This window comes from Haemaphysalis longicornis, unplaced genomic scaffold, assembly GCF_048455015.1.
Source record: "Haemaphysalis longicornis isolate Haplotype H1 unplaced genomic scaffold, Haemaphysalis longicornis Haplotype H1 scaffold_6, whole genome shotgun sequence".
In the NCBI taxonomy this organism is placed as follows: Eukaryota; Metazoa; Arthropoda; class Arachnida; order Ixodida; family Ixodidae; genus Haemaphysalis; species Haemaphysalis longicornis.
The window spans coordinates 33253690-33275088 of NW_027526407.1; the positions used below are offsets into that span (position 1 = coordinate 33253690).

The following is a 21399-nucleotide window of genomic DNA, read 5'->3' on the forward strand; positions in this document are numbered from 1 at the left end:
AGCTATAATAGCTCGCCGGCTCCGAGAACACGTCAAGGACGCTGAGCTCACGACTACTTCTCCCGCAGAATGGCCTCTCCGGTCGATTATAGTAGCAACAGCTGTATTTATGGCGTGCGCAAACCGAGATAGAACTATCTATTAACAGCGGCAATCGAAAACCAAGCAGAAATAAGTATGCTACTTCATAATAAATCAGGGGCTATTTTGTGCTTCACAGCGCTGTCTTTAGTGCTTAGTGCTTAGTGGTAAATCGGTGTGTCGGGTAGTGCTTGATTCGAACAAGAAAATAAACAATGTTAAGATGTAATGCAGATTCATTCTAAATTTGCAAAAATGCCATTTGCGCCACTAAGCGGATGCAAATGTTAAGATATATTGCAGATTTGTTCAAAATTTGCAAAAAGGCCATTTGCGCCATTAAGCGGATTTAAATGGGTCTTGCCTGTTCCCTTTAGTGTGTAAACATTAGACAGCATAATCCGCACCAATAAAGGGTTGTCCAATACACCCCTGTGATTATTTGCTGCTTCGTGGGCATATAACAATTAAAGGTTATACAGCAGGCACACTAATCAGTTAGAGCGGGCCGCCTAGTGATCACAAAATAATTTATTCAGGGATTGATTGAGCTATTGAACTTAACAAGCACAGGTACTGAGACACCCTTACACCATCGGGGAAAAAAACGTTTGGTTAAGCCAAGCGACTTACTGCCTCATGCTTAGCCTATAAGCATAGCGCTGGCACAAAAATACTTTTCGCGCAGCTTTTGTTGTTGTCAAATGCGCTCCAAAACGTAGTTCACAGCATTCTGCACTTATTTCACAATAAGCAAGCTTTTGTTACAAAGTATGAACTGATGTTTAGCGTTCCAGTATTTCTTTGTTAGATAAGTTACCTTTGTTTGGTAACATAACAAAACGAGATCCTATGTTTCTCGGCATTTTTTCACTCATATATTGTTGTGGTTTTTATTTCGTACATTGCCTTGTTTGCAGTTCTCGAGCTTCCGATGTGCGATAGTGTTCAATTGGCAACAATGATTGCAAACAAGTCGCTGCCGCCTTCTGCTCAACTCCCTTTCCTTCACGCTCGGGGACATTTCAGCCCGAGGTACCGGTAACCCTTCAAGCTCTGTTGGCTGCTTCAACTCGCCCCATTGCTTTCTTTAAACGAGAAGCTGCTCGTTGAGCACTTTTGTGATACGCGGTACGTGGCTCGTCCAGCAGCGGTTGAAGGCCCCGAGATCGAACACAGTCGGCCCCTGGCGGCGGCGTGGCGAATAGTGTGGATGGCGCTCTCGCGTCGTCTGCTCGTTCACGTTGCGCGTGCCGCAAGACGCGTGCTGCACACGCTAAAACAACCAATATGCGTACTTGCTTTGCAGTGAACAATGGCACAGTAACCTGTGCTTGCGAATTTCCTCTAGAAACACAATAATCAGCGGCCGCTGCGGGTTAATGCGCTGGTTTAATTCCACGAAACGTCTTCGCCGTGGTCACCGCTTGAGTGTGAAACGTGTCATAAACGTTGCTTCGACACACTGAACTTCTCCTATTGATGAGCGCAATCGTCTGCCGTTTCGGGAACGTCAAAGGGTGCTTTTTGAAGGGGGCGTGGGGATTATTTAAAGGATAAAAGCTTTGTACACGAAACGGGTAAAAAGCAACAAGACCTGTGTATGCCCGTGCATAATTGCCACACCCTTGCAAAATTGCGCTGTGTCCTTATAGAAAGAAGAAACAACCAAAAACAGTTACACTGCACAGTACCCGTGCGCTATCGCCCATACATTACCAGAGACGCATTTTACACCTGCAAGCGCCCGTATGATCGAATTCTTCCCGTAACTGTTCGAAAATAAATACCATTTTTGGATAGTCGTTGCTTATACTGTGCTGCTAATTTTACGCATTATTTAAAATGCGTTTCTGTGGATGCGCAAGAGAATTTCGGGAGGATTTCTCGGTAAAATTAAGCAGTTGTGAGTTTGCGTCTGTCCCTGGCATTTCGTGTGCCATTTTTATATATACCCAATTTTGAAATCCCGTCATGAATCACCTTGTCCAGAAATGTGTTTCACTCAGCATAACCAAATGCTTAATATGGTCACGTCATAATTCCTCTTTTGGTGGACCTAAGTTTAAAGAAGGAGGGAAAATCGTGCAACATAATGCACGTTGTTGCCCACATGTGTGGAGGGTGTGTCATGAATCACTGGATTTTTTTTAAAGTTTTCTTACGATGCTTGCTTTCAATACCATTTTGAAGAAAAGTGACCCAAAATTCCTGGGCAATCTCGCACCAAAAGGGGAATTAATCAGTTTTGAAAATACTGGCTTCTACTTGTTAAAGTACGGCTTTTTCATCGCTACGGAACACGACGCCTACCGTACTTTCAATTGCAAGTAATACTGATAACCAACGTTTCGCTTTTCGCTGTATACGCGTTCTCTTTTTGCTGGTCTTGGAACGTTGGCCGAACTCCCCCCCGCCCCCATAGAAGGAAAAAAAAAACGAAATGCTCAGAAAACTTTTATCCTTGCCTTTTTAAACCAATCCTCAAGAATTAAATGCCAAGACAAAAGCTAGATACAGTTTACAAAACAAAGTACCGGGAACCCGTTGCGCTGTTTCGTAACTAGAAATAAAAAGTGAACGTTTTACTATATATACATCTGCGACAGGGCAACTTCATTTGCCGTCTTTATGGTTCGTAATTAGAGACATTACGCAAGAACGCAAACACAGCTCGCTGTTCTAGGCCCCTGTTAGATTTTAAAAGGAACTCAAATGGTCAACAGCGCAGCCGTAACAGAAAATCTGTGCTCACTGTGAGGTCCCAGAAGCTTGGTTTACACACTGTAAGCCTGCTTGTTACAAAATTTGCAAGTGTAGCTTAACACTAGATGTTGATTATACTGCGCGCGTTAGCAATTTAATTCGCAAGTTCACTTTCGACGAAAGCCTTACATAAGTGACCCGACACCGTTTTTCATCAAACCTGCCTTCAGAGTAGCTAAAATTTCATTTAACTAAAGCTGCGCGCAAAAAAACCGTTAGAACGTACGGTTGCATTTTTATCTCTGCGCTGGTTAAAATTCAGTAATTTTGTTTCCTTTCGAACACAAAAAATATCGTATGCTCTTAAAAAGAATGTCGGGGCAATTAAGTGGTGTTACCATTTAAGGGCATCCCACAAATGCAAGAATGCGTCATGCTACCAGTGAAAACGATTGAAATTGCTGTTGAAAACGGAATTCCAGAGATCGAGGCTTCATGATTTGTTTCATTTATGCTTTTATTGAAGGCTCAAAGCCATGGTCTGGAAAGATCGAGCTTGCTACGAGCCACGGCGTAAAAGTTCATTGTCATTATTGCGGCCGTTCTGAGATTCCCGATGGGTCGCCGCATTTTTGTCGTAGGAATGAAAACTGATTGCCGCTTTCATGCAATACATTGAAGGTTGAGGAACCGAACTACAGCATACCACTCTTGTTTGCACCTTTCGTGAGCACATACGGCGCGAAAAAGGCAAGACGCGCGCCCACATTGTGCATTCTTACGGGCCACTCTGCGGAGCATCCACACTAGCGCGACGCTATCGCCACCTACATGTCGATCTCGCAACGAATACTGAGAAAAACGGTGTGGTGGTTAGTGTAGTTTCTCCTGTGGGTGGTGCAGCTCAGTCCAGGCGCCCCTGGGGCCTGGTCATGGCCCCCCAGCCGGCCGGTGCTCAGTGCACCCTTTCACTGCTCAGTGGCGGGGAAAGGTTGAAGGGGAGGATTGGTGTTTCGCGCATTGGCACAGTCTGCTTGCAGGCCGTTTCCACGCGTCACCTGCCTAAAAGGGCTTCATAACTAATCACAGCGCGAAAGACCTTATTAGACGTGATTAGTCATGAACACCTACCAACTCGCCCAACTTGCAACTGTCCTAAAAGGGCGGTTTCAACGTAACGTAATTGTAGTCTAAACCTAATATGAACTTAACCTAACCTAACTTAACCTAAACCCAATTTCAGCCCAGCCACTAATTACCGATAATATAAACAAACGCTAACACAAGACTAACCCAAGCCTAGCCTAGTGTGACCTGACCTAATCTAACCAGAGTAATTTTTCAAGCTAATTTCACTCAAAACAGCGTGGTACTGGGTAACGCCTTTCAAACAGACTCTCCCTTGCGCATTTTCATGTTATATGGTACAAGAAGGATGGTGCGGGGCAGTAGGCGCGTGCAGAGCAATAACATTGCATAGTTAAGAACACGAAGTGGAGGAGTGTTTTGTTGTGTGAGAGGGGGAGTGCACGGCGTCAGAGGCGTCAACGGCGTAAAACGTCGTGGTGGTGGTGGTGGTGGTGGTGATGTTTATTAACGGGTGGATCTAGCCTTGCGTGATATGCCGGCAATTGCTCCCCCGATCAACACATTCTTGCGCTATGCGTGGGAAATCACCAGGAGTCAATGAGGCGTGCGTCACTTAAAAACCCGAGGATCAGGCACAAAATGTCTCTCCTGGCTATCCAATGTCCTATAGGACAAACTATATCATCCAAAGACTCATGCCGAGCGGCTCTCCTTCGAAGTTTCTTAAACAAAGCTAACCTCTCCGTCGCATGCTCTCGGCAGTCCACAAGGAAATGTTCGATATCACCGGTTACACAACACGTTGCGCGCATAGGTGAGGAGACAAGGTTCAGCTTATGAAGCCAGGCCGGTGTCTGCGCTGAGTTGGTCCGGATGCGGAACAGCAAGGATGCCTCTGTCCTCTTCATTCCTTTGGTAACACAAGGTTCGTGTTGTGGTCGCCAAAGAGATGTGACCACAACACCAACCTTGTGTTACCGAAGTGTTCTTTAATGATGGTTTTTATAATTCGCCGTTCGTCTGGAGCCACGTTCAGAAAACGGGTAGAAAATGTCGCTTCACGGGCCAACTTGTCCGCGGCTTCGTTTCCAAGCATTGTCCGACATGAGAAGGAACCCATTAGAAGAGAAAGATAATCCCGTTTTCATTTACCTGCTGAACATCCTCGTAGCACGGGGGGATATTTTGAACCGCCTGGTCCCAGTCGATTTCCTCTTCAGGAAATGCCCGGGATATGAGCGCGCGGGGCAGCAACATGAGGCGCATTTCTTTCCAGAAACTCCGGTCCAGGGGTCCAGACTTGGTGATCTCAAGTAGTGGGTGAATAGTCGTGTATTTATAAAGTCACCAGAAAAATTCCTTTGTAGGTTGCTTGCCTGATGACGTTCAGATGTCCCTTCTTCATTCAGTGTTAATTTGTTAAAGATTCTCTTCGGAACGGCGCTCGTGACGGATTGCTAGAATCCGCACTTGCTGTTTTAGCCTCATCAGCTTAACCAGCGCTGTGGTTTGTCGTTTCTTTCGCTAGTGTCCGTGTTTAAGTGTGCTACCTACAAGATGTCCCATATGCATTACCAACTAGCCCAGTTGTCACTTCTTCTAAAGTATATAGAGACGCACAAGCACTTGTCTCTTCTCCGGCAGTAGAGTCACGCGGTGTGAATGAATGAAAAACGATGTGGGTATTCGATTTCCCTCAAATAAAATAGTGACTAGAGTCGAGCGAAGAGGAACACGCAAGAGCTGCGTAGGCCGGAGAGATCTGTCCATGTTACAATGTTCTAAATGTCATACCAGTCTAATTAACTTCATATCCGCCGTGGTGGCTTCTGCTGCTGTATTCTGCTGCTATTCTGCTGTATTCTGCTGCTGAGCCCAAGGACGCGGTATCGATACCGGCCGCGGTGGGCGCTTTTCTGATGAAGGCGGAAAGCGAACACGAGCCTTTGTAGACATTTCGGCGCATGTTAAGCATCTCCAGATAGTCAAAATTAATCCGCAGCCATCCACTACGGCGCTTATAGCCAAAATGCAATTTTCACGCAGAAAACCCGAAAACTCTCTGTAAAAATTGGTTTAAGGGGTTGGTTACCTCGTAACCGAATGACCTAATGTTATGGATAACCAGGAAATAAAATTAGTCCGACTTTCTGACTTAACGTCGCGAACGCTGATGTTTAAGCGAAGCTGCCTGGCATTTTCTAGCGTCATTAAATAAGTTACGCTTAAGAGTACCGTTACTTCGGGGCCATTTTGTTGCTGGATTGCAGTGTTGCCATCTCTCCTAACGAAACCGCCATCGGTTGTGACAGGGCAAAGTGTGACCGGCCGCTCTAGCGCCCGCGCAGCAGAGAGAGAGATATAGATGAGAGGCGCCCAGAAACAAAATGGCTGCGCCCATATGTAAACAAATATCAAGTGGTGGCGACCGACCAATGAAAATCTTGGCGGCACATAACAATGAGGGAAAAGAGTGTCGATATACTAAAAGCCTTTATTTAGTGACGCTAGCCTTCTCTAATTGCAAGGATAAGCTTCAGAGAGCTTCCCAAAGACAGAAGGTGAATTCTCGTTCGCTCCAATTCATTTTTGCCGTATTTTTCCTGCTCGCGCCATTGACTGGAACCACTTGTTACTTTTGAACTTGGAACACTGTCACAAAGGGGCGCCGCGAGCGCATTGTTGTTTTTTCACGGCGTATTTGTTTATTTTCTTTCTCAAAAATGACGCAGTCATGTATTTTTAATTAAAAGAACACTATAAATAGCACTTATGTATTGATGTCTTGCTTCAAATATGCTTAATGGTTTTTTTTTTGCTCAACAATGTTTACAAGTATAAACATTGCCACCAGATTTAGTAATTAAGAAAAGCTTTGCCTACATAAACCTCTCGTTCAAGCATTCTTCTAACTTGCTGCATGTGTGCTTGGCTCCTGCTCTCCTCCTGGCAAGGCTATGCCCTCTCCACATCGCTGCGGCCACGTTACCACATTTCGTCTCATTAATTCCTTGAACAAGAACAGCTTTGCTTTTATTCGATAGGTTATCTAGGAGTTAAAATATTTACATGATTGCTAGAGCCTGTTAATTTTACAGTTACGTCGGATGATGCGAAGGTTATTCCGGTGTTGCTAACCTAAAATAAGATTTGTAATTCAAATTAGGCATACCAAGTTTTTAGAAGAAGATATCACAAGTTGTGAGCGTTAGTTATCAGCACTAGTCCCCTAAATCAGCGATGAAATCAGGTTTCAATGCTATGGGAACTTTTCTCGTAAAATTTACCGTCAGGGGCTCACCTGTTCGTAGCGCCTGCAGAGCCGGTAGATGCGCCACGTCAGCGACCAACTAAGCAAAGTCTTTACGTCAAATTCAGTATTATGACCTACGAGCCAACGTCTTACGGCCTCGGAAAGAAAGAAATCCTACCTGCTGGCGGAGCAAATTTTCTTTCTCTACTTCATTTTAGGCGCGAAGCACCTTAGAACCGCGCTTTGTCCGCGTCTTGGCGTCCGTGTACACAGTGTTGCGCATGCGTGAGCAGCATTGGATTGGGTTGAATTGGATTTGGTTTGGATTGGATTGATTGAAACGGATTGCACTGGATTAGATTTGGATTGAATTGGATTGAAATGGACTGGATTGGATTAAATTGAATTGTATTTGATTGGATTGGATTGGAATTGTATATATTGTACACACGCGTTGTCACTCATTTACATGCGCGAGTGGGCAATGCCACGGGTGATTTACGGTAAGAACGATCCCCAGTGCTTCGCCCACTCGTCATGATTCACTTCGTGGAGATGCGTGAATTATTTTGCAGCGTTAGAGCGTTACTGTGACAAAATCCACTATAAACACATTTCGAACCTAAAACCCGTAACTAGCATGGCAACAATTTTTTGTAGTAAGCACGAAAATTATTATTCCTTGTGGGTGGTTCCACACCGACGGCACCGCTTTTTCCGATTTCTCTAGGACTGAGGAAAATCCGCCATGTCGAGACAGCTTGCGCCAGCAAGACGTCCAGGACGGCCAACATATGCCTGAATTGCCGGTGCCGACATGATAGACTCTCCTCATTAGTAAAGGAAACTTGAACGCAAACAGAATGCACGACGTCAAGGAAAACACTCGGACACCGCGTTTCACAAGACACAACACTGCGTCCTGGGTATTCTCAACGTCCATCCTGTTAAATCCAAGCTTACTTTACCCGTGAACATGAACTCACTCGCTCGATTACGCGCAATTCTGCCATCTTGTTTTTTATACTTGCACTTTGCATGCACCGTGCCTGAAGCGGCCAGGAAGAGAATCAATGTGGTAGGTCATTGGAAAGCTTTGAGAGCGCACATGCTGTTACCGACCCATGATTCTTGCGGGATTGGCAGACTGTGTACTGAATGAATCGATCTGCCAAAAAACCCGTGCGCGGAAAGTACCTAACTACTGCGCACGCGTCAACGCGGTGGCCAAGTGGAAAATTTGCCAAGTGGCAAGTGGCAAGTGGCAATTTTTTGCCAAGTGGAAAATTAGAGAAATCACAAGTATGCAAAAATACAAAAACTTTGTGTATTTCTTCCTTAGGCCCAAGAAGGCTACTTGAGGACAAGCATTTACGTCAGGATATAATTGCCACAGTATCAAGCCTGTGTATGCTGTGACAAATATTCTAAAAAAATCGAGCACTTAGTATTGGAATGCCAAAGTGTCCATCCAGCCCAAAATTGAGGGAAAGTCCACCTTGCTGCTTGTTTTCTTGTATTTGTGGTTGCATGTAGATATGCTTGAAGAATGTATGTGTGCTTGCATGTATGCAGGCATAGGCAAATGTTTGTGGGCTTTCATGTAATTATGTGTGCTTGTATGCACGCTTGCATGTACACATGTTTACATGTACGCTTTCGTGTATATACGTGTGCATGTACGCTTGCATGTACGCATGCATGAATGTGCTCATGCATGTATGCATGTATTCTTGCATGAATGCTTGCATGTATATGAATATGCATGTACGCTTGAATTTAGTATGTATGTATGTATGTATGTATGTATGTATGTATGTATGTATGTATGTATGCATGTATGTATGTATGTATGTATGTATGTATGTATGTATGTATGTATGTATGTATGTATGTATGTATGTATGTATTGACATAGTGAGCGCAAACCTATTGCATTAATACAACATACGCAGCAACCGACATGGTGAGCAAGGCATTGCCGCGAGGTTTTGGTGTCGATGACCTTTTGCTACGTGCCATATAAGAAAGATTAACACAAAACGTTTCTAACAGCCCTCCAGGTATTCGGTCACCATATATGTTCCTCGAAATTAAGGAAGTTCTTGCATGAACAAAACGAAGCGGTAACTAAAATGGCTTCTGACGTCATGCGCCAATTTGTTTCCTGGAACAAATTGAGCCAATTAAGCTACCTTAACTGCACCAGTAATCTCTTTCCACACGCCCAAACAAAAGAATTCCGCATTTTTTACTCTCTGCGCAAAAACTGCGCTAAGGCAGCGCACAAGCGAAACTTTACTCACGACGCATAATGGCCCAACAAAGATAAGATAAGTGGTGTGTAAATTACTGCATAAAACTTCGCAGAAAGAACCTTCCGCATCGAGATTACAATTCCCGCAGCTTTCCACAAAGAACCTTGCAGAAGCAAGAACGCGATACAAAACAAACGGGGAAAAGTAATTAGCGGTTGAAGGGTGAGAGGGAAAACAAAATAAGCGTAACCGCTGGTGGGTCTTATCCGGCCGCTTGTGGGTACTCACATGTACGCCTTCTCGCTCTCCGGAAAGCTGCTTTGAATCCCAACAGGGTAAGGACAAAGCGGAAGAGGACTTCGAGGCATGCGAACATGTTCGTGATATGCAGACGACAGATGCGTACGCAGGCGGCGCGGCGGCATCCGAGGCACGCACTGTCGTCTGCTAGCGTTCCGCCTGCAAGTGCGGTGCCGCGCCGCGCGTGAATACGAAACCAAGCCGGAAACGTTCCGGCCAACATCTGCGCGAGTTTGCGGAGCAGAAACAAAGGGGAAACAATTTGCCGCCACGCAGCAGGAGGAAAAGGAAAGTTCGCGGTTTTTTATTTTGCAATTCTGCGCCAATGTTACTGGGTGCGTACTTTCTGTCGCGTTACGAGCGAAAAGTTTTTCCTCCGTGCTCCGCCGTTAGAGGAGAGTAAAGTTTTCCTCCTGTAACCCGCGCTCCATTTAACTGTTCCCGAGATATTTGTCGCTCTTGGGCACTTTCGTCAGTTTATGGTGACATGCGTAAATATGAGGAGTTGAGAAGCCTTCGTCCCGTGGTGGACATGACGATGGTGGGGACGATGATGATAAGCTTGATGCTGTTGTTTCCACAGACATGCGCTTAACTCCATGCCCATGTTTAGCAAGCCAGTTTTTCAGCGTGCCCGTCTTCTGCCGTGTTTGCACGGGCTTGGCTGACAAAGGTTCGGCCAAGGGGAGACAGGTCGATTCCCCTCCAATAGGTGGCTATGGGCACCATCCGACGAGCACACCTGCCAAGAGGCGTGCCAGACTACCAGCTTGCAGAACGCTCGTAACGGTACTATAAGTTTGCAACGGCTTTCCTCAAGGTATCTGAAAGGTTCAAGCAGTTTGCCAAAGGCCCCACGGCGGCTGTAATCGTGAGCCTGAACTATCGCGACACGTTTGTGCAATCATGTGCAGTTTTCTTCTAATTTTTTTCAGTGTTTTCCTTGGTTGACAACGTTTTTCCAATATCTCCTAAGTGATGCGTTTATTTCAGACAAACTGCACACAATTCCACAGTTCTGAGCTCTTCAAGAGCACCGATCCTGACGGGTTCGGCAAGTAGGACTTATTTGTTTCCTTATTCGCGTTTTTCCGCAACACTTCTGCTGGGAAACACAAAAGCAAATAATTTGTGAAGTCGTCGTTCGAGAAAAAATGGTTGAATAAAGGTCAAGTTGTGAATACCGACTCCAGAAAAACGTTTGAGTTGTGGCGCCTCTGTGCAGGCGGCTTTCTTAAAAGTTGTTCGGCATACGAACAAAGTACACTCCCTAATGACATAACATGAGTATTTGATTTTGTTTTTGACCGCGAAGACCACAGAGGACATTTGTGCTTTAACAAAGCTGGAACGTCAAGCTTCATTAGACCTTTCGATGGCAGAATAAAAAGAGTAAAATCTAGTACCACTTTGCAACTAACGAAGGAGAAATTTCCTGCAGTCACTAGCATCCCTGTGGTCATATTGCTACCAGCTAGCTAAAGCTTGGCGAATGAAGTATTTCCCTGTGCATTAGGCAAACGTTATTTCGTGTACGCTCGGTAGGACATCAACAGTTGTGGACCTGAGGTCCGCCTTGGCACTGTCACATCGTACCAGGACAAGCTACTAAAGAAGGTGAGTCGTGTTACTTCGGCCTCCATGCTTTGAAATTACAGAAAAAAAACATAATTTCAGGAACCATAGAATTATAATGTATCAAAATACTGAAAAAATAAAAATAACTATTCACGAAGCATCGCTTTCATCACAAAAATAACGTGTACGGAGTACCAAAACCTAAAACTATCCCTAGAAATGGTTCCAATGAGAGATAAAACCCGAAGAGCGGGATACAATTTCTTGTCACCGAAAAAGAGACCGAATAAACAGTGAATAAGAAATCCGTATATTTACAAACATATTCAACAAAAAGAGCGTGTGCATAGGCTACGCAATGATCTTAAAACTGACAGTAGAGGGCTTTTATAGCCTCGACAACCGACTTTACGAAGGACACATGCCCCTTCTTGCAACCCGTGCCGACGTCAATGCAGGGTGGCGCTTGATTAACCCTGGGCCTAACCTTAAGCAACAAAAAGAAGAGGCAAAAATAATCCCGCGACGAGGCAAGCTCCAAAAAGAACTTACCTGGCGAGTTCTCCATAATCCACAAGGATGGCGGAAGCTCTCCGCAGTCTTTTTTTGTTCACCACAGAAAAATTCAGAGGTGGCTATCACGACCGACGACTACAGCAGAAGATATTCGAACCCAACGGTTTCCTTTCGTTGCAGACCAACGAAGGCAGCGAGCACTTTTCCGCACTCTGCCGCTAACCAGTATGCCGGGATTCTTTTTTTCCCCCGAGAAGTGGACGAAGCACTGCCGTCACTAGCAGACGACGCATGCAGTGGAAACGCACGTGGGACTATCCCGTGGCGAGACGCACGTGTGAACTGGCCACCATCTTCTCTTTCTTTCCTTTCTTTCCGGAGAACGTTACTCGCCGTCGGCGTTTTCCTTGTACGCCACGCTCGTACGTCGGCAGCTCCTGACGAAGTCTTGGCCTTCGCAAGACGCCCGACCGGCGAGGGAAAACCGCAATATGAGGCGCAATCACAGAGAGAAGCCGCGGTGGGGTACGGAGGCCAACAGCAGACGACTAAATTACTAGCTGCCTGTTGCCAGACGATCTTTGTTTTCGCGCTGTGTTGAGCCCTGAAATCGCACGTTTTTTGTTGTTATTATCCTTTCCGCTTCTCCGGTTGCAATGAACCTGTCCGAGAGAAGAAGAATGCACGCGCCCGACAGCCTATTCATTACCCAGGAGGAAAGCTACTGCAGTGGGTGTTCAGTGAATTGATGGTCGAAATCAAGCCCTGCGAGAAGCCCAGCACGCAAGCGGATAACTAGAAACGAAAAAAAAAAACGGGTTCGTTGCTGTGACTAAGCGTTTGAAATGATCAGGAATATAGTTTTTGGGGGTGCACTGTGTATACTAATCTTAGAGTAAGAGAAATCAAGAGAGAACGAACAAGTACATACAGTTGAAAGTCGATTTTACATAACCCGATTATACGTATTTCCCGATTTAACGAACAAATTCGGATTCCCTTCGCAGTTGCCCATTGGCTTAATGCTTTTACGATCTCGAAGGGACGAAACGAGCTCAGCCGGAAAACCCGATTTGACGAAGCATTCCAAAAAAAGATGCATAGAAAAAGAGCGTTTTCCGAATTTATGATGTCTAGAATGTCTGGCTTAGTGCTGCAAGCACAGTGTAGGCACACGAGCTGGCAGTGTGCTGTTAGCTCGTGTTGCGGGATCCACAAGCCCGCAACACGAGCAGGAAGAGGCATCACCCGGTTGTTGGGAAGAGCTCCGTCGGCGTGACGAGGTGGCCGCAAATCAGAACTTTGGTGACTTCGTGAACGCCGACGCAGAAGCGCACACTGACACAACAGAAGTTCTCCAAGTCGGGGAGATAGTCCAGCTTGTTTGCGGCGAACAAGAGGAGTCTGAAGATGCGAATTATTCGGATACTGTTGAAGCTCCCGTGCCCGCACCAAGCCAGGTGATGGACGCCAACGACCTTCTGAGGCGGTTTGCTGGATCACACGAGGGGGTCGAGGACGCTTTAACTTCACTGGCCAGCTACGAGAAGTGCGTGCTCACGCTGCTCACGAAGGGCGCGCAAGCGAAAATCACAAGCTTTTTCTCGCGCCAATAAATTTGTCGTTTTCTCGAACGAAATTTGTCGTTCTCTCGATTTTACGAAGTTCCCGATTTAACGAAATAATTTGCGGGTACCGGTGGCTTACTTCGTTAAAGCGAGGTTCAACTGTATTGCGAAATGGCCATAAAGATACAGTTAGAATTTAGTTAATCACATAGAATGCACTGAATCAACAACAATAATGCCCACTACTAACGCAGACTGCCAACTAAGCTAGATATTGTGGCATACAGAATAAGAAGTGGCAACCTACCAGCCACCTTTTCGCCGTGTTCTTTTGACGTCACAGGGACTTATTTGTGCGATTGGCGGTTGCCTACCAAGGCCACCGCCAATAACATTCCTAGACGACTGTGGTCATCTCTCTAGCTCGGTTTGATCGTATCCCTTGAATGCTAGCGTGCAGTTACACTCTGATAACTCAGTTTCTCTCACGTCACTGCTGACATCTTGTAGCCTAAAAATTGAAAGTCTATCACCTCGATTCAGTTGAAAATTTCTTTCGTGGCTGGGAAATACATACGGCGATTGGATATGAATAGTCGTGCCAGTTGAGAAAAAGAATAACTTCCTAGCGTGATATTTACGCAAGCAGAAAAAAGGTGAGTCAACTGCTCTGTTGGCAGGCACACTACTAAAATGAAGTAGATATACACTGGAAGAGAGCTACAGAACTTACGTACAAAGTCGCGGAGTATTTTATTTTGCGAAATGTGTAGGCATAACGAATTAGATACTATATTATCGCCCCAAACAAGAACATCGAGATTTTAAATGGGGACAAAAAGAATGCATAATGCAGTTACCCTTATTTTTGGTTGATACAGTGCACTGATTTCGAGAATTGTAGATGATCCGTGAATTTCATGACATAGCACTTGACGTGAATAGCTTAAATGGAACAAAGATTCATAATATAAAGTTAACCTAATTTTTGTTCTGGTTGGTGCAATGCGCCGGTTACGCAAATTCTAGATGATGTTCCGTAAATATCATGACATCAAGCACCTTAAATGTCAACAAAATAATGCATAATGCAAAGTTACCCTAATTTTTGGTTGGTTGAATGCCGTGGTTATGCAAATTATAGATGATGTTGTGCATTACGTAGTACTGCTGAAATAACTTAAATGGGAACAAAATAATGTGTAATACATTCGAATTGTGAAAGTAAGACGTTTTAAAGCGAAACTTCTGTATTCTCACTGATGGCGTCTGTAACGAGAAAACACCCTGCAGGAAAGCCAACTTTCTCTGACGATGATGATGAGTGATCATTATCATCGTGAAAGAGTGAAGTGAAAGAAGAAAATTAGATGTGAATCTGCTCCTTTCGTTGCAATGTCGACGAAACACAAAAGTCCTTCATCGACATTTGCCAAGTAAATGCCCCCCTTCGCTTTCCCGCTCACCTCTCATGCTGTTCCTCTCCCGTCGCTCTCCCCCTAAATTAAACACGCTAGAGGTTTGCTCAAGTCAATTTAAATTTACCGCGTTCCACTGCTCCAGACCGGGTGCCTCGATGCCCGCGCTGCCGTACGGTGGAGATTCGCGTGAATCAAGGCGCCCTACTTCAAAGTTTATGGAACCCCGTTGCCCTACTCAACGTGAGCTCCAAGCGGAACGTGGAATCAATTGTGGAACCTTTCGTAAGTGCTGCCGTTTGATTTCTTAAAATGCCGCCAACAGCAATAGTGGCGCGAGGGCAGCAGTGACAGTGAATGTTTTTTGCATGCAGTTGAGGTAGTATTTTCTTTCCTATCGCAAAATCAAGCATCCATAAATTTTTTATAAAGGAACGCTGCAAATATCACTCGTGTATTAATTTCCTGCATCACATTTACGTAATGTTTTGTTATTGTTCAACAATGTTGACAAGTATGAACATTATTACCGCACTTAGACGTTTAGATTTGGCTGTGGGTATGTAAACCTATTGGGCAGCTTCTTTTTCAATTTGGCCGGCAGGCTGAATAGAGGGGCAGACAGACCGACACACTTTGTTTTTTTGTGAACTTGTGTGAGGTTCACTTCGATTCCTCTGAGAACATTGATTATATCCTGTGCCCTGACAACCCGTGTAGCAGCTAACTACAACTGGTCCTATACTGCAATTAGCTTTAATAAATTCTCTTTTCGACAGACAGACAGACATGCAGACAGACAGACCAAAATTTTCTCCTTCAAGCAGCCAAAGAAAGACTATCGCCTTTAAAAAAAACTGTGGTAGGTTCCTCTGTCATAGTAATCAGTAAAACACGAAATGTGAAATGTGCAGCGAAATCTCCAGCTGAGCACATGATTTGCGGGTCGGCGGCGGTCTTGGTGTGCTTGGCGAGCGACGTCCTGCTGATGGGTCCCTTCGGCAAAGGTGCACTGGCGTCATTTCCGTGACGAATATGACGTCAGTGAAATCTCGGGGTATCGCGGCATAAAACAATGTCGTGTTAAAATATAACACCCGAAAACGAACAACCCTCAGTGTAAGTTATTCCTTAGTACTAAACGTTGCTTCCCCGCAAGAAGATCCTGTGTGGAGGGGTGCACCCTTTACAGGCCGCTTGCTTCGTTGTACTGGCGGCACTTCCGTGACGGATATGGCGTCAACGAAATCTTCGTGTATCCGGGAATAAAACACTCTCGTGTTAAAAAGCTTTACTGGCCGGAATCGCACCTGGGGCCTTCGCGTTATGACGCCGGCGTCTATCCGAGTGCTCCATTTCGACATGGTCGAAACTCAGACGACAACTAAAGAATCCGTTACGAGGACGCTTCACATTCAACCATCGTCGTCGTTAGAAGGAGCGGTGCATGATTTTCCCATCTGCTCACGACAGTGAAACACCAACAGAGCTGCCTGATTTTTTAAATCGTCAAGAGTGTATTTTATGAGGACTTTTTGAATAACCCCTGCTGCAGCCATCTGTGTCCCCATTTCTCACTGGGCACGGAAACAGCGCAACCTGCGCGAATAGTTGACGCCATTTTACTATTCTCTGCGGATGACGTCATGAATGTACGTTAATGTATTTAGAGCAGGGTCGGTATTCTCGTCTTTGTCCATTTCGAAAACGCCCGTTTTGCGTCCGTCTTATTGTGACATACTTCCAGTTGTAGGTGGGCTTTGGATTGACATTGGAACAATTGTTGTTGTAAACACATTTTAAACGACTAAACCTATTTTAAACTATCCTTTAGGTGTTTATTGTTCCGCCAGCGAACCAACAAAAAGGCAACGAAAAATCGTCTGCTCCTAATCGTCTGCTCTTAATAGTCTACTCCGGGAAGCCGCCGTTCATAGCTCCGCCGTGCTTGCATGGAGTAACATCCGCGTGTTCGCTTTTAGCCAATCAGGGCTTGCTCAGAACGGACACTTTTGAAACGGACACAAAACGGAGAAAACACGAAAGTACCGCCCCAGAACTCTCAACCAAAACTCGCCGCGGATATTGCACCCACACTATCGTGCATGGATCAGCACACGTGTCACATTGATGTTGCGACCAATCGTCCTTTTCTCGACGTCCTTCACACGCCACCAACGAAACACTACACTTTACGGGCGACGTCGAGTCACGCGCTGCACTTAATGCGTCGCTGTGACCATCCTGGTTTATTGAGCCTGAAAAAAGCACTACTATGCACACATGTTTGCCCGTCCGTCAGTTTGCTCTGCAGAAGTTGCCCTTGATATCCTGCCTCGAGTAAGGTTAGCAACGTGAAAATGTGGGTGAGTTGGTGATGCATGTTGAACCAAAGTGCAAGCGACAAGACACAGGACGCGGCGCTTCGTGTGTCGTCTTGCTATCGTCCTGTGTCGTGTCGCTTGCGCTGTGGTTTAACATCGGGTAAGGTTTTCAAACACAGCATCGGATCGGCCAGACTTCAAGCCCATATTGCGATGATTGTGGTTCTCTTGAAACTGTTGAACATGTATTACTGGAGTGCTCTGCTTATGCCGACTCTAGGTGCCGCTTACAACATAGAATTTATTGCCTCCTCCCTGGACCATTGACACTGATATTGGTACTTGGACCATGGCCCTCTCCCTCCGCTCAGCGCAAAACCCTGTCCTCGCTAATCGAATTTCTCTAGAACATTGGTGTGTCAACGAAATTGTAGTCGTCCCGTCATTTCAAGAAACTTTGAACTCAATGCCCTGAAGAAGGACCGTATTTGATTTTATTTTTTTTCCCTAACACTACTCTCCTCTCGTTCACTACACCTACTGTCTTTTTCCCTCTCCTCCTTTCCCCGCAGAGTAGCATGCCGGCAGAACTGATGTGGGGAAACCTCTCTGAATTTCCTCTTTAACAAAGAGTTTATCTCTCTCTCTTTCAATCTCTTGCCACAGATAATGCGCCCCAACTATTGTAGATTGACCAGAATTCGTCAAAACTGTGTAACAAACTGTTTGTAACAAACTGGTTTCAGTTTGTAACAAAGTGATTTCAGTTTGTAGCAAACTGAAATAACCTGGCAAATGCAAAAATGCCTAAACCGAGGACACTAAGATTTAGGTGGGTTGGCCAAGTCAGAACAACAACCTGATGAAAAAAGCTTCGTAAAAGTGAAAATATGTAGTCAGCCCTTAAACGACGGTCTTAAATGGTGTGAATAAAAGGAGTGAAGCGAGGAAGATGCGTTCCGCGTGAAAAACGTTTGCAGAATATATGCTGGAGCCTCTAAAAAAGAAGTCGAATACGATAATTATGGGTAACAATATGGCCCGACACCAATACAGCGTGTTGTTGGCCTAGTTGTTGCTGCATCTTATTAGTAGAAAAACAACGCGTAAAAGACAGGATTAGGATCCGCGCCTGTCCTGTCCCCTTTGTCTTAGTCCTGTCTTTTACGCGCAGTTTTTCTACTTATGACTTGACAAGATGCGCTGCAAAATTTTGCATAGAATTGTTGTTAAAGAAATATGTTTATAGTTCCGATTAAGTTGTCCTTTGTACAGTTCGCGTTAGTCGCATTGCTTGGCATAAGGATCAAGCCATGGAGCACTACTAACTTCTATTGAAGGCCTGCTGCTTCATCATAATGTGCTTTGCCTCAAGTCTAATGTTTCTCCAGATTCTTATGCGCTAGTCAACAAGTCTCTGAAGCTGTGCTCTTATCCAGAACGCAACCCGCCGCGGTGGCTAAGTGGCTAAGGCGTTGTACCGCTGAGCACGAGGATGCGGGTTCGATTCCCGGCCGCGGCGGCCGCTTTTCTGATGTAGGCGAAGAGCAAAAACGCCTGTGTGTACGAGATTCCAGCGCACGTTAAAGATCCCCAGGTGGTCCAAATTAATCCGGAGACCTCCACTACGGCGCGCCTCATCGCCTTCGTTGCGTCGGCGCGTTAAACACTACAATCAATCAACTTTGGAAATGTGGTTATGCGCTGCTTATTTCATCGATGCGAGACGATGTTACCGAAACCACAGCAGTGCTACCGTGACTGCGCATGCCCAGTCAGTTGCAGCTGTAATGACGCATGCGTAGTTTGGCTGACATGGGCACGGTGACAGCCCCTACCTTTCCCTGCCGAAAGTTCCCGATGTCGGGGAAATTTTTTGCCCTATTTTGCGGCAAAAGCAGCCGAAATTTGCAAGCTGTTACGTATCACTAAGCCATTTTTACGCAGCCTAAAGCTGCCAATGTGGGACGTATACATCCCATTCAACTGTTTACGTTACATCACATCTTTTCAGCCAATCACAGAGAGGGCATGGCCTGCAAGCCATAATGTTGTTGAATGGCAAAAACAGGCCTACGTTGTCATGTACTCTGCGTTTTGTCTAGTTTTTCCTTGCCGGCCAAGAATTGTGCACTTCACGCAGAGGGAAATAAGGCGAGCTTTAGAACTGTCGTCAGTAAACTTAATGAACGTCAAAATGACGAACGCACACCGAACCGCATTGTCAACCGGAAGCACGTGACCAAAACTGAAAGCCAATCAGAAAAGACTTCCGGCAAATTCCCCAGTTCCCCGGGAATTTGTGCAGTCGAGAATAGGGCCCATGCTCTGATAAAGAATTCAGCTACGAAAGCAGGGTAAACACCGGCGAGGGTAAACGACGCCACGTTCACGTAACGATGCAACATCGTGAACTTGCATGCCGCAAAAGCTCCTCGGAACAGAAAGAGCCCACGACAAAACGCCCGCTGCCGCCACGCTCTGACGCCTCAGTTGAAGCGTAGCGGACCCGCATATCGACGAGGCGACCTGAGCTGTTTGTTAGTCGGGAGCGTAGAACGTGGCTAACCTATTCCAAAATCAAACGGCTCGCTTACCCTTGGTAGCTGGGTGAAGTTCTTCGACTGGTTGAAGTGCTTCGACGCGTAGCGTATCCGTTCGGTGACACTCGGGTGGAGGCTTTTCCAGCGATCGATCCTTAACTGAAACCACTACTAAATGCTCGCGGACACGAGCGGCGAGCGTTGCGAAGGCCGCGAACACTATCGCAAAAACCATCGCCCAAGCGAGTTCGCTTCCCCCCGCCTCGACGTCGACCATGGCCACGGCGGCCGGGCGATCGCGAGAGGCCGTTTGCAGTTTTTCCCGAGATCTCCGGGCATTTCTAGCGGCCGCGATACGACGCGACGTTCGTTATCTCTCCGGTTCGTGCGGGCTGCGTGCGTTGTTCGAGGTCTTGCTTTTGCGACGCTTACAGCACGAACGGCTTTAGCTTGCAGACGACGGCAAAGATCGCATGTCGAAGAAAAAAGGTGCGAATGATCGACGGGGGGAAAACGTTTTTATAGGAACCTGTCTATTGCTAGGGTCCAGCAGACCGTCTCCGGCTACGTACTTAACGAAGGTCAACAATTTTCAGTGTCAACAGAAAAGTAATAGAAAAAAAATGTACGGATTGCCTTTTCCGTTATTGCTTGATATTTTTCTTATTTTTTAGTTTTTCAAAATTTAATTCCACCAATTATCTCCATCTACGTTGTTATAACGACTACATTTGGAACTTTCGGGAAACCTACATTATTGTGGAAATGCAGAGCTTTGCACGGTTAGCCATTTTCCGTAATTCTTTTTATATTTTTCTTATTTTTTTAGTGTTTCAAAATTTCCTTGTACCAATTATCTAATCTACGCTAATATAAAGATTATAGGTGGAACTTCCACAACATATATATTATTGTTGAAATGCAAGGCGTTATACGGTAAGCCATTTCCCGTATGTTTTCATATTTTAGTTTTCAAAATGTCATTCGACCACTTATCTCCATTTGCGCTATTATACGACTTCAGGTGGAACTTTCTCGAATCTGCATTTTTGTGGAAATGCTGGGCGTTACACAAGCCCCGTTTACATTGACCCGACGAGGGCGCGTTGAGTCGAAATAAACAGGTATTTTGGACTCGACACCCCCATGTATAAGCGGACGGGGTGGGTCAGAGAGCCGTCGCGGCGAGTCCAGTCAACTCGGAGGCAGGGAGTGGTTTAGCTCGCTCGTCGGGCTGAGTCGGCGGGCCGCGGGGAGCAGAATACCGTATTTGCGCGGTTCTAGCGCGCCCCCAATCGTAACGCGCGGGTAAGTTCGCGCAGGAAAATTTGGAAAAAAATGTGACGCTGATGGTACTGCGCAGATGGAAAAGACATTACACCACGTACCTGGAAGAGGGAGATTTTATTTGGCGTATGCAGCTCTGGATGCCAAAAATGAATTGTGCTTCACAAGGTTGCTTATCCAGCTGCTGCTGGAAATAAAGTTATAGGGGGGAACACTGAAGCTGCTTGCGATTTCAAGTGCCTTGATCTTCACAATTCTAAGCGTTAGGGGCTAAGCAGAAGCACAAAAAGATGTGCAACAGCTGACCAGGGTATGCGGCATGGCATTGAGGAATCAGTGCGCCTAAATTCACTCACGTGATGTTGACGGATTATTTTTATTGGATTGAGTTGGATTTTGCGGGTACTTCGTGTCCGTTGCGCATGGCAATGCTGCTGGCCGCTTAAAGCCTATTTCGGTGTTGAGCCCGATTGTAACG

General features: G+C 45.7%; 1 protein-coding gene across 5 annotated transcripts in view; it reads right to left on the reverse strand.

The window, feature by feature from the left end:
- Positions 1-19929, reverse strand: part of Acc (acetyl-CoA carboxylase) — a 135562-nt gene extending 115633 nt beyond the window's left edge. For 2 of the 5 annotated variants that reach the window (XM_077673972.1, XM_077673971.1), the window contains exon 1: positions 19689-19929. In XM_077673972.1, coding sequence (XP_077530098.1) covers positions 19689-19911 — 223 coding nt within the window. In that variant the 5' untranslated portion in view covers positions 19912-19929. Of the gene's footprint in view, positions 1-9675; positions 9786-11817; positions 12110-19688 lie in introns of those variants that run through there. The other 3 variants (XM_077673973.1, XM_077673976.1, XM_077673974.1) reach the window with 3 other exon arrangements.
- Positions 19930-21399: the final 1470 nt, after the last annotated feature.